General features: G+C 41.1%; 2 protein-coding genes across 2 annotated transcripts; one reads left to right on the plus strand and one right to left on the minus strand.

Moving 5' to 3' along the window:
- Positions 1 to 588: 588 nt before the first annotated feature.
- sdr39u1 (short chain dehydrogenase/reductase family 39U, member 1) lies at positions 589 to 4,649 on the plus strand. The gene is made up of 6 exons (XM_033651296.2): positions 589 to 723; positions 1,240 to 1,346; positions 1,511 to 1,593; positions 2,304 to 2,425; positions 2,527 to 2,679; positions 3,462 to 4,649. The coding sequence occupies exons 1-6, from the start codon at positions 708 to 710 to the stop codon at positions 3,887 to 3,889; spliced, it is 909 nt and encodes a 302-aa protein (XP_033507187.1). The 5' UTR covers positions 589 to 707; the 3' UTR covers positions 3,890 to 4,649.
- Positions 4,650 to 4,651: 2 nt separating this feature from the next.
- mettl17 (methyltransferase like 17) lies at positions 4,652 to 13,379 on the minus strand. Its single transcript, XM_033651295.2, has 14 exons — positions 13,182 to 13,379; positions 12,254 to 12,395; positions 12,015 to 12,164; positions 11,824 to 11,911; positions 11,367 to 11,448; positions 11,118 to 11,191; positions 10,936 to 11,030; positions 10,755 to 10,825; positions 7,843 to 7,950; positions 7,564 to 7,632; positions 7,396 to 7,446; positions 7,215 to 7,307; positions 6,647 to 6,843; positions 4,652 to 4,921 (listed from the first exon to the last, which is right to left on the minus strand). The coding sequence occupies exons 1-14, from the start codon at positions 13,248 to 13,250 to the stop codon at positions 4,828 to 4,830; spliced, it is 1,383 nt and encodes a 460-aa protein (XP_033507186.1). The 5' UTR covers positions 13,251 to 13,379; the 3' UTR covers positions 4,652 to 4,827.
- Positions 13,380 to 13,544: the final 165 nt, after the last annotated feature.

Raw genomic sequence — 13,544 nt, forward strand, 5'->3', positions numbered from 1 at the left:
ATTAGGCCCATATTGTTTAGAGGACTCACCAAACAGTCATCATAATACGGTAATATTAGACCCTGACTTATAGTATTGTTATATTCTCCTTTTTTGTTTATTTTGCTGTTTCCTCTCCCCATTTAATATTTATTGTGTGTCTCGTTTATAATGTTTTGTCTTTGCTTATATTGGCTGCTGATTTTTTATTTTATTTTCTTCAAACCAATAAGCAGATGGGACAAAAATCTATGAATATGCATATGAAGATTACCTATTAAAAATATTACATTAACACTAAAACGTGGAGATGTATTGTCACATTAAAATTTTAGTCTCAATGTATTTATCTATTTATTTAATTATAATTTATTATTTTGTTTCAACTATCTCTTATTAATTTACATATGTAGTATTTTACTACTATACAAATTTTTATATTACCATATATTTTTAATAGATTAGCGTCGGTTAACCAGCTAAAGAACGTAAGATAATATGATTAGCCCCTGATTGAATGCTACCTGTTCTTTTAAAACGTAGTGCTTTTTTTAACTACAAAATGACGTAAAAGGCCGGCTCAGTGTAGCTACGGAAAGCTTGTTGGTCTAAAAAGGCTAGACACAAAACTCACAGTGGTGTCGTATCAGTCATAAGGAAACTGTGTAACCTGCAGGCTGCAGCTACGGTCAGTTATTTAATTCACACTGGGCGGTGACTGAGCGACCATGAGAGTCTTAATAGGTGTGTAAGATATTTAACAATTAAACGTCTTTAAAATGTCGTTTCGGAAAGGTCAATGTGACATAACGCTACTAGCTAGCTGTTAGCTAATATTAGACTTGCAGACATAAATTGAGTATCAGCCGAGTATGAACCGAGTCAGTTACGTGTGCGTTATACTCGTCGAGAAAATCACAGTTAAAATGCGTGTCAGCTGTGTGATTAAACCTTGAGAAGTATCACTGTGTTACATAATAGTCATCCTAAGTTAAGTTTGCTAAAGGACTGTTTTGTAAGCATGTATAGTACGCATGCGCATTGCGCCCCATTCTGGCGATCGAGCTTATAGTGTGCTAACCATAAATTGATTATATCCAATGCACTGTGAATGAATACATCATAATGCAGCACACTCAATATTATATATCAGTAACATTAGTGCAAATATATCTTAATCTGTTTTATTCTCTCATTCACATTTATTATAACATGTAATTTATGGATGGTGTGCATTTCTCTATTTTGTCTGCCTTGCAGGAGGGGGGTCTGGCTTTGTGGGCCGTGAACTGACTCGTCTGCTCAGGAACAAAGGTCATGAGGTCACAGTGATATCTCGCCAGCCTGGTCCTGGGAAGATAACATGGGTATGATCTCAGGTTAATTCAGTTCATGGGTAACTCCTAACTCATCACATGTTTTTTGGCACTCTAGTGTCTGTTGAATCGTTTTACATCTGCTTTTTGGTGCAGATCACTGTCACTAAATCCAGAGTCATGTAAATTGTATTTTGTTGTCTGTGCTTCTGCAGGGTGAGTTGGAGTCTCATGGTCTCCCACCATGTGAGGGTGCTGTCAACTTGGCTGGAGAGAATCTAATGAACCCTTTGCGGTGGTAAGCAAAACATAAACACAGCTTGAGCGACAGCTGCATTAAGCCGCACTCTTTCATCCATTTCCTTTCGGTAGCTAATACACTAAATAGCTTCATCAAAGGTTTGTGGACACTCCTGATTAAACAGTAGTGTTGGGCTGAGGTTTGTCATGGCTAGTTTTTCTTGGTTTTTTGTGGCGGCAGTTTAGGGAAGTAGTTTACCCTGTTCTCAAAGCCGGGTCGTATAAGAAAAGGTTTTCCAGTTTAGCGTGACAGAACTTGACTGGCCTGCAAAGAGCACTGACCTCAACCCCATCCAGTATGTTTGGGATGCACTGCAAGGCAGACCTTATCGACCAGCATCAGAGCCTTACTTCTAATGCTCTTGTGGCTGAATGGGAATATATCCCTGCAGCCAGGCTCCACAATCTGGTGGAAAGGCTCACCAGAAGAGTGGAGGCTGTTACAGGAGCAGAATAATGTCTATAGATTTGGAATGACATATTCAACCATCACATATATGACTGTGATGTCCACATATGTTTGGCCACGAGGGGTATTTGTCCTGCTCAGTTGTAGCTTTGAATTTCTTATATTAAGTTGCGTTTGACTTATTGTATAGAGTCACATAAAATAAATATAATGGACAGTTAATTATGCAATTTCTGTACACAGTGAGGTTGCTTTAAGTACTGGATCTTCACCTGATGTGTTTTTATTCGTGGTTGCAGGTGGAATGAAAGCTATAAAAAGGATCTATTCTCCAGTCGTATCGACACTACAAAAACTTTGGCTCAGGCTATTGCTGCTTCCTCCACTCCTCCCCACTCCTGGGTCCTGGTATCAGGTGTAGGTAAGTCTCTGGTTAATAATAAAACTTAACACTCCAATTTGCTGCTGGTGGCAAGTGACATCTATTGTTTTATATCTCTTACTTTACTTTTTGACCCACAGCTTGTTACAAACCCAGTCAGACAGCTGAGTATACGGAAGACAGTGAATGGACGCCATTTGACCTCCTCTCTAAACTGGTGAAAGAGTGGGAGGCATCGGCACTTCTTCCTGAGGATGTGGCTAAAACCACTAAACAAGTCATCATCAGGCCTGGTACATAAAAAGTGCATATTGTATTTGAAGTTACAGTTGAAAATCCTTTATGTTTGCACGCAGAATGCTCATGTTTAACGAAGAGGCTTATTTTTCAGGTTTTGCACAAAAGGACAACAACACTGAGAAATACAGACTAATAGTGTGCTTTTGTGGGTGGAGCACTTGCTCACTGCTGTTTGAGAGCAGTTAATGCTTTGTTTCTAAATTTCAAGGTCTCACTACTTTTATGTTGTTCGAAATTAGAAATTTATTTTGCTATACATGTACCTGGGTCTAGGGTGATCAGTGAGGGTGTAACTCTGCTCAGTTGTAGGCTGTTGAAAAGGCTTTAATTTTATTCAAAGGAGCAGTGTGTACGATTTAGGGGGATTTAGTGACATCTAGTGGTGAGGATTGCAGATTGCAACCAGCTGAAACTTCTCCCGTGTGCAACTCCTGGTTAAAATTCCTTCAGTGATCACTGCTCAGGAGGTTTTTTAGCGGGAGCCAAAATATCCGCAGGCCTCTTTGTCTCCACAACAAACTGACCCAGTGATTCAAATCAGTAAAAGTGATGACTGCTGTAGCAACATGTCAGTGCAACATGGTAAACTCTGTGGACTCGCTCCCTATGTAGATATAAACAGCTCATTCTAAGGCAATGAAAAAAAAACTCTTATTTCCAGGTGATTATAAACTAAAGAAATCATATTTTATTCCATTTCTGCCAATATATCCCCCCTAAATCCTACACTTTCCAAGTGTCCTCCTAAACATCCATTGCTCCCTCCCTCCACCAGGAGCAGTACTGGGCCGTGATGGTGGTGCCATGAAACAAATGCTGCTCCCCTTCTGGCTTGGCCTCGGGGGCACTCTGGGGTCAGGAAGACAGCCGTTTCCCTGGATCCACGTCTCAGACCTGGCAGGAATCATCGCCCACGCCCTGGAGCCCCCTTCTGACACTCCCTGTCCTTTACCACAAGTGTTCAACGGAGTCGCGCCTGCGCTGAACACCAACCACGAGTTCACTAAAGAACTGGGCCGGCTCCTGAGGAGGCCCACCATTTTCCCTGTGCCTGGCTTCGTCATGAACACCCTAATGGGCTCTGAGAGGGCTGTGGTGCTCACGCAGGGCCAGAAAGTCATACCAAAGAAGACTCAAGAGGCCGGCTATGAGTACAAGTACCCGGACTTGACTTCAGCCTTGACAGAGATCGTTGGGAGTTGAAAGAATGTGTGCTGACTTCAAATATTCTGTAACTGTGTGTTCATACTTACTTGATTACAAGATTACAAATGTGACAGCTCAAATCAATCAATCAAGAACTCAGGGTGACAAATAGGCCTGAGGACTGCCTGAAATATCAGCTAAGACCAGTTTATGAAGCACTTTTTCTGAGTTGGTTCATACTAAGCATTGAAATAGATCTGAGAAATCAGGACTCGATGGACATAAATCCCGGTGTGATGAAAGTCATGCGTACATCTGGGGCACACTGAGATCCAGTTTTTCAGGCATTGAAGGACTTCATAGCAGGCCAAAATGTCATTTGGGTAAGACCGTGCACTCCTCTCATTGTACGGCTAAAGGCAGGTGTGTATTGTGTGGTTGTGCTGCACTTAACTGTTATTGTCATTACTGATCAATCTGGTGATTATTTTCTTGATGAATGATTAATTGTTTAGTCTATACAACACCAGTGCAATTACTCATTCATAATAACAGTCATTTTAGGTTTAAGTAGCAGAAAGTAACCATGAAGATCATAGTTTCTTTTCAATTTTGGGATTCTTTCACTGAAGGAATGATATTTATCCAGATTCTCTTTGAATTCTAACCTGAAGCAGTGAAATATGCAGGAGGAAAGTCTAAATCTCCATCTTGAGATGTTTCAAATATCACATTGCCGTTCAAATTGCAGGATCCTTGTTACAAGAAATGGACTATAGTTTGTTGAAGGTGGTGCACAATAAAGCCGGGCAAAGTACATATGACTTTTTATTGAAGTTATCAAAGCCTGTCAAATGTGCCGGTATTTTAACAACTCCAGTAAGTAAATGCAGATGATCTGTTAAACTAAAAACTGATGAGGTCTTGGTTGGCAGGCTTATTCCGTTATAGGGTGTCTATAAGGCCAAAGAATGTGTCTCTTCCTCGCTGAATCCTCACTCTGAATCACTCTGGATGTCATCATCAGCTCTCTGAATCACTGGCAGTTGATCTCCCCAGTCGCTGCTCCGGGCACAGCGGTACACATCTCTGATTGAAAGAAATAAAGCACAATTTTCAGTCAAAAACCATGACGCCATGATCAAAGACTTTAAACAACTACCAATGAGCTTAACTCAGTGTCCAATAAAAGCAGCATACCAATCTCATGACTAAGGACTGGGTATCAATACTTTTGGTATGGAGTCAGATATGTGTCTGTGACATCTTGCAGTAAAAACTGCCAAATACTGAAAGATGGCATCGGACATCTGGTTGATTTGTGGTCTTATTTTCTTATTTCTGATCAGACAGAGTTCGTCATTTAAATCAAATATTTCCCCTTTTTTGCCTCTGTTCTTTTAGGAAAAGTTCTTGTACATCTGCTTGAATTTAACTTTTTAAAAGTTTGGCTTATTTTGTCAAATTAAAATGCTGGTATTTTCCATCTATGTACATTCATCTGATAAAACCTCCAATAATAAACACACATGTATCAAAAGCCCCTTTCACACTGCCTGTTCAAGATGGGAAGGTTGCACTACTATTCTGCCTTATTAAAAGCACGATTGCGGGATGGGGGACAGATGCTGCGTTCCATTTACCTCAGAAGTCGGAGGTTGGAGCGAGGAATGACGTCACATGCAAGTTGACTGTGTTCTCGTACAACAGGTCAAAAAGCCTAGCCTGGTTCCAGACCATAGACCCCGCCCACTCAACTGAGTAGGCTTGCATCTCTGGTCTGGCATACTGCAATGAATTTGCAATTTATCTTGTCCAAACGATGGACGGACCAATGAACGCTGGGGGTGGGGGCGGGTCTAGCGATTAGCCATTCAGCGCCACGCTAATGGCGACCGCTACAGATCCTACAGACCACATTAACGATGCTATCGAGGTATTTCGCCACTACTCGCGTTAATGGAGGACCAAATTAAGGAAGCTGCTAAACTGGATTTAACGGCGATGCAGCTGGGCGTGCACGACGACGGACACATTTTAAACCGGCAATGCTCGCTTGTTTTCGGCACCCCTGAGGCATGGATACTAATGACGTCAGATTCTGGGTGAGTTGTTGATCTCTACTGATTGGTTAGGGAAAAATCAAATTCCCTCCCCCTTGTAAATTGCCTTCAATGGAGGCCATGTCAGACTGAAGGTTCTGGGAGCTTCAGTCTGACACTCAGGCTACAAAAAAACATGATGTGGTTAATAATACCAGTTCAAGCCAGGTTAGCCATTGTTAGCAATACCAGTTGATAACAATGCATTATGCTGTATTTTACGCATACAAACACTATCAACATGTCCACAGATGGATGTTGGACAGGACTGTGCAGAGGACGAGATCAATTGCCATATAACAGGGACAGCAAATTATTATTATTGCCATGTTATGCCATTGTTATTGTTTAGGGAGCTCTGCCAATGCATATGTTAAATTGCATATTAGAGGTCAACCCTGTTGTGTTACACCTCATGCTTGTCATGCCTCTTATGCTTCCAGGAAACCGGCACTCTCTCTAAAATCACACACAGGGGTGGTGTGGTGTCACTGTTGTTTGGCTCTGTGTAAAAAGGGCTATAGACATAGTATGAAACACATGCTGTATACCAAATACTGCTACCGCTAATACTCCTCATGAAGTCTCTTGCAGCTCTAAAAACAAATTGACTTTGACAAATTAAACCCAAGCTTTGACTTCCTGTTTGGAATTTGTAAGCTGATGCTGATGCTGCCGATGAGTTTAACAATATGTGATGCAGGACCTCTACCTGCTGTGTTTTCTTGCTGTCAAAACCAGGTGTTGTAGTTGTCCATCGGGGCAGCACATTCGACAATGGACGTGTCTTGATCTGCGCTGTACCGGTGCAGTCAGCCGTGCCCAGTCCACACCTTCTGTTTCAGTCTCCGCTGGCTCTGTCCGAGTCAGAATCAGGTAGCTGAACTTCTCTGTCTGCCGCTCATTGTGCTGAAAAATAACAAGGTGGAATCTGGTTATGATTTGACTGCCTGTTTATACGCAAAAATTAATAACATTTTCATGGAGTTGCTACCTTTTGTCAGCAACTCAATTCTGATAAGTTCCTGTAATTAGTGTGTTTTACACAGGAAAGTCAGCATGAGCAGTGATGATACTGTGGCTGAGAAAACAAAGAAAGTAGCTCCACCTACAGGTGCTTTACATCAGGGGTTTTCAAAGTCTGACTGACTCTGAGTTGTAACTTTTTTGTCAAACAGCTATTTCTGAAGTCAAGAATGAACTTTCATACTTGACATACTGATGTTTGACTTTCAGGAGGAAGGCCGTAAACAAACATGTAATCCAGAGATTAGTCTTACCCCGGGCAGTGGCAGAGGATGGTACATCTGCTGGAAGTTGCAGGGCGTGACGGGCTCACGCACAAGTTTAGGACACGTCATTTCATGAGGACACTGGAAAAACAAAACATTTGAGAGAAGACGCAAGAAGACTGTTTAAAGTATGACATTATATTATAAACCAGCTGGCAGTTAAACGTACCGGAGCAAACACTGACGCTGGTCGGTTGTCATAAACAGTCTTCTCTTTTTTCTGGAGATAGAGAACTGTTAGTCATGGGTCTGCTTCTATTAACTGTGTCAAATAATTAACAAAAAAAGGATCTAACAAAATTCCCCCTGTGGATTTTTAACTATTGTATTTGAATACCTTTAATAAAGTGTCTCTGGCCTCCATGAGCATCTGATGGCCCTCTTTGGTCCCGTTTTCAACCAGAACCTATACCAAAATGTAAAAAAAAAACAAAAAAAAAATACAAAATTAAATATGATTACATATGATACGGTTTCTTAGGTATAAGAATAGTTTGAAGACAAGGTGCAATGTATACACAAAATCTAGTTAATATTCAATGAATGTACAAGGACAATAAAAGTTAAAAAAGTGCACATCATCTATAGGTGAAGTTCTGTATTTATCTCAACCAACCAGGTATGAGTTTGTCTTTCTCCACAGAGTTAACACTGTCTCTTCTCGCTCCGTCCCATTGAGAAGCTCCGACAGAGTGAAGGCTGCCACTACCAAGTCGAACTGCACCTGGAATAAGAAAAAAACACAGAATTGTCAGTCCTCCTCTCTCCTCCATAAATCCAAAAATGTTCCAAGCACAAAACTTCACTGGTTTTGTTCGGTGTAGTTTTGACAAATATTTAGGCAATCCTACAAACCAAACTTGGCTAGAGGCTCAAGGGATGATGTATGCAGCTAGACACACTCTGTGGTGCAGTCCAAGCAAAACTCTGATGAATTTTGAATGATAAATATTTAACTTAAAAGCAAAGATATTTTGTCACAACAGCCTCAACAGCTTGCTACAACTAGAAATAAAATTACAAAACCGGGTTCTGTAAAATAAGTTGATAAACTGACAATTAGGTGCAGTCAAAAACAGTATGTTATCACTCTGCCAGGGGCTGACCTGAGCTCAGGCAATCTGCCCACACATAAGAGTGGTGGAGGGGAAACATTGGGCAAATAAGAAGGATGAATCTGCGTATGAATCTTTGTTCAAACTCCAAATTGAAGGCTGAACTTTAAATTCAATTTCTGAAGGAAAAAAGGTCCAGTATGTAGGGTTAGGGGGACATATTGGCAGAAATGGAATATTTATGTTTCTTTTCCTTCCTTAGTGTATAATCACCTGAGATAAGAATCGTTGTGTTTTTATTACCTTAAAATGAGCCATTTACAGTACAGGCCAAAAGTTTGGATACACCTTCTCATTCAATGCGTTTTCTTTATTTTCATGACTATTTACATTGTAGATTCTCACTGAAGGCATCAAAACTATGAATGAACACATGTGGAGTTATGTACTTAACAAAAAAAGGTGAAATAACTGAAAACATGTTTTATATTCTAGTTTCTTCAAAATAGCCACCCTTTGCTCTGATTACTGCTTTGCACACTCTTGGCATTCTCTCCATGAGCTTCAAGAGGTAGTCACCTGAAATGGTTTTCCAACAGTCTTGAAGGAGTTCCCAGAGGTGTTTAGCACTTGTTGGCCCCTTTGCCTTCACTCTGCGGTCCAGCTCACCCCAAACCATCTCGATTGGGTTCAGGTCCGGTGACTGTGGAGGCCAGGTCATCTGCCGCAGCGCTCCATCACTCTCCTTCTTGGTCAAATAGCCCTTACACAGCCTGGAGGTGTGTTTGGGGTCATTGTCCTGTTGAAAAATAAATGATGGTCCAACTAAACGCAAACCGGATGGGATGGCATGTCGCTGCAGGATGCTGTGGTAGCCATGCTGGTTCAGTGTGCCTTCAATTTTGAATAAATCCCCAACAGTGTCACCAGCAAAACACCCCCACACCATCACACCTCCTCCTCCATGCTTCACAGTGGGAACCAGGCATGTGGAATCCATCCGTTCACCTTTTCTGCGTCTCACAAAGACACGGCGGTTGGAACCAAAGATCTCAAATTTGGACTCATCAGACCAAAGCACAGATTTCCACTGGTCTAATGTCCATTCCTTGTGTTTCTTGGCCCAAACAAATCTCTTCTGCTTGTTGCCTCTCCTTAGCAGTGGTTTCCTAGCAGCTATTTGACCATGAAGGCCTGATTCGCGCAGTCTCCTCTTAACAGTTGTTCTAGAGATGGGTCTGCTGCTAGAACTCTGTGTGGCATTCATCTGGTCTCTGATCTGAGCTGCTGTTAACTTGCGATTTCTGAGGCTGGTGACTCGGATGAACTTATCCTCAGAAGCAGAGGTGACTCTTGGTCTTCCTTTCTGGGGTCGGTCCTCATGTGTGCCAGTTTCGTTGTAGTGCTTGATGGTTTTTGCGACTCCACTTGGGGACACATTTAAAGTTTTTGCAATTTTCCGGACTGACTGACCTTCATTTCTTAAAGTAATGATGGCCACTCGTTTTTCTTTAGTTAGCTGATTGGTTCTTGCCATAATATGAATTTTAACAGTTGTCCAATAGGGCTGTCGGCTGTGTATTAACCTGACTTCTGCACAACACAACTGATGGTCCCAACCCCATTGATAAAGCAAGAAATTCCACTAATTAACCCTGATAAGGCACACCTGTGAAGTGGAAACCATTTCAGGTGACTACCTCTTGAAGCTCATGGAGAGAATGCCAAGAGTGTGCAAAGCAGTAATCAGAGCAAAGGGTGGCTATTTTGAAGAAACTAGAATATAAAACATGTTTTCAGTTATTTCACCTTTTTTTGTTAAGTACATAACTCCACGTGTTCATTCATAGTTTTGATGCCGTCAGTGAGAATCTACAATGTAAATAGTCATGAAAATAAAGAAAACGCATTGAATGAGAAGGTGTGTCCAAACTTTTGGCCTGTACTGTATATTTACATAGGGAGCAGGTCTTTATCCACAAAAACCATCATATTGCACCGTGTGTTTCTACTGTAGCCCAGAACGGACAAACCAAACAGTGGCTCTAGATAGAGCCATTTGTGTTTCCACGTCGGCCACCATAGTTAGCAGTCCCTCTGTGACGAGAGCATTGGAAAAACACTGATTTGTAATGTGAAACTTTTTCATTCAGTGTTTTTAGCGGTTTAAATCACAGGATCTGTTTGTTTTGGAGAGGAAGAGACCTCTGTGGATAATTTGGCTGCTGGTAAAAACCTCCTGAACATCTGGATCAGGAAAAAAGGTGAGCACACATTAGGAGATGCCAAGCTAGCGGCTCGTCTGCAACAAGCCAAACAGAGTCGGAGAAACACAAGTTTCAGCTGGTTGCAATCTGTGGTCCTCACCGCTAGATGCCACTAAATCCCCCTAAATCTTACATACTGCTCCTTTAACCTTTAGTGAACACAGACTTTATTTTCCTGTTACTGAAATAAAAACTGGGAGGTTTACCTTTGGAGAGACAGGGAGGAACTGTCTGAAATAGACTTGTTTGATGTGCGGTTCAGCGTTTTCATCATCACCTGCTCAACAAGCAAAACAACAAGGCTTAGATATTCTGATTAGGTATTTGACAAAAGCCCAAACAAAAAAAAAGTTATAAATCCAAACTGATACAAGTGTTTGTGTGCACCTTTAAGAAGTCGTTCTGCTAGAGTGTTCATCGGCCCAGAGCTGTCCACACACACCATCTCCTTCAAAGTATTGCCCCAGCACGAGTGTGAAGCCCTGTGGAAGAGAGAGAGGCTTCATAGTCCTGTAATTTACATAAAATCTCTCTTCATGTTTCAGCAGTGTGCAGTGTTTTAAACTAACCAGACAACTGTTCCCAGCCCTGATCCAAAATCCAGGAGAGACTGAGGGGCAAAAGATGGATCCCTCTTCTTTATCTGAAAGGACAAAAAAACATCCATGAGTTTTCACCCCCAGTCATTTTGTATTTGTCCTTGTGTTACCACTTTAAGTATAAACATTTATTTTAATTATCTGAGTGACTGACTCTTGAGAGGCAGCCCTGGCATTGTGACCTAAGTTAGCCTGTGGTCTCCACCACTCATTCATTACCTCATTCATGGCTCTCCTCACTGCTGCATAGCCCCCAGCCAGCCGAGCTGCCATGTACACCACACCTAACTCTTCATCAAACCTGAAACACAGAGCGTGAGCTGTATGGAAACTCATCCACACCTTCAAATCATCAGGAGAGTTCAACAATTACAAGCTCAAGAATGTAACTGCAAAGGGTGGCTCACCAAAACCTGTCCCTCCACTTAGGGCTTTGTGCTGGTGTACGAACATAACATTTTACAAGCCTGAATTTAAGTGTCTACACCTTGGTACCTTACTTTACCTTACAAATCAGACTTGAATCTTGTCTAACGTTGGGTAAAGAATGCTGTTTCTCCATTTGGAAGTAGTTAAACTAATTGAGATGTTTCTGAACACACTTAATTTCATAATCCAATAAATTAATGGGTAGTATTGTTATATAAAAGAAGGTGTAGATAAAGTCAAGTGTTACTTCATAGGAGTCCAGCGATATGTGGTTCGTCTGAGCTCTGAAAACACTTTCTTCCTGATGCGGTCTTCAAGGGTTTCTTCATCTATATCTGCAATATAAAGTACATTTACTTTTCTCCACCTGCTGCATTACATAATCTCTGTGCAGCTTTTATCCATTCATTATTATATTTTGATCAACGTGTCACCCACCTTCTTTTTTCTCCATCGCCTTCTCCCAAAGTTCTTTCTCCAGGGTCAGAGCTTTCTGCCTCAAAGTCGAATCCTCGACTGCTCGTTTTCTGCTCCATAGGAAGTTTGTAAGGCTGCGAGAGCGGTCAGTCAGCCGAGTCACCTGAGCTCCTTCAGGTGGAGAGATTAAAGAGTTGCACAGTGAAGCTATAGAAACATTTGGCATGCAAACTGACAGCCACATTTATAACTTAACCTACTGTGAATAATTGACTGTGCAGCCATCTGGAGCTCTTCAGGTAGGCGCAGAGTCTTCAGGTTGGTCACACCTGGGTGCTTCCTGTGTGGTTCTCCTTTTAGGAAATCTACATGGGACTGCGGGTATGCAGCTGCACTCATACCCTGAGGATGAGAAATAAAAACTTTTTTTTTTTACTACATCTTAAGAAGGCTCATTCTTGTCTTCAATCAAAGCAAAAACAAGACAAACAAAAAACACCATTAGATAGTTTCAAGCCAATACTATGGTATTTGATTTAAAATCCGCAGTCCATCTACGCATATTTTATTTCTGATTTCTTCATTGATTGACTCACACTCTGGACTTATAATTTTAAATTAATTACCATAGATACATATTGCAATAAATTATTTTGTCTGTGTTACCCACCCTTGCAAACACATACTGTATGAAAAGCATAATGAAATCACAACTGCAAAGTCCAGATAACTCAAATAAAATAAACACGAATAAAATAAAATAAAAATCGTACCATACCTGAAGCTTGTTTGTTTCGATATATAGTCAGTTGTTGAATGACTTAAGCACTGGATTCAGCACTTACACATTAATTGAAGTACTTTAATTCAACAAGTCATTGAATCAGACGGAAATTTCTGCCCATAGAGCTTTTTGCAGAAAACACATACACAGACACAAAGAGTCACTATCACTATTTTAGTATAATTTTGGCAAATAACAAATTAAGAAAAAACTAGGTACATTGAGTGGAGAAAGTAAGTGTATTGAAACAGGAGGAGATTGAAAGAATGTGATGAATACATTTTAAGTTTACTCTTATACAAACTACGCGTTACTCTATTTATCTCAGTCTTGTTTGTAACAGCATATCTGTCTGACCTCCATGTTAAAGATGCTGCGTCCAATGACACACAAACTGCACTCACCCTACACATTATCTTCACAACAACCGCCCTCTGATAGAGGACACAAACGCCATAGCTCCGTGAAGCCATATCTTCGGCGACTAAACGGTGACTTCTTGTGTTCAAATAGCTTCAGTATTCATTTTCATCCGCATCTTCGTGGGTAACGTTATAGAAGCACGTTAGGCTCTTTTATCCAGTCCTTTAACAAAATAATTCCGACCCCCGGTTGACGCGGAACCTTTGGTCCTTAACTTCTGTTCCGCCTGGTAACAATACATACAAGAGTTCTCACTCTGTACTTGTTTCCGAGTGCGGTGTAACATCTCCAATATGGTTTACTTCCTAATAATATTGTGGGTTTTTTTTTGGGGGGGGGGGGGG

This window comes from Epinephelus lanceolatus, chromosome 12 (genome assembly GCF_041903045.1).
Source record: "Epinephelus lanceolatus isolate andai-2023 chromosome 12, ASM4190304v1, whole genome shotgun sequence".
Lineage (NCBI taxonomy): Eukaryota > Metazoa > Chordata > Actinopteri > Perciformes > Serranidae > Epinephelus > Epinephelus lanceolatus.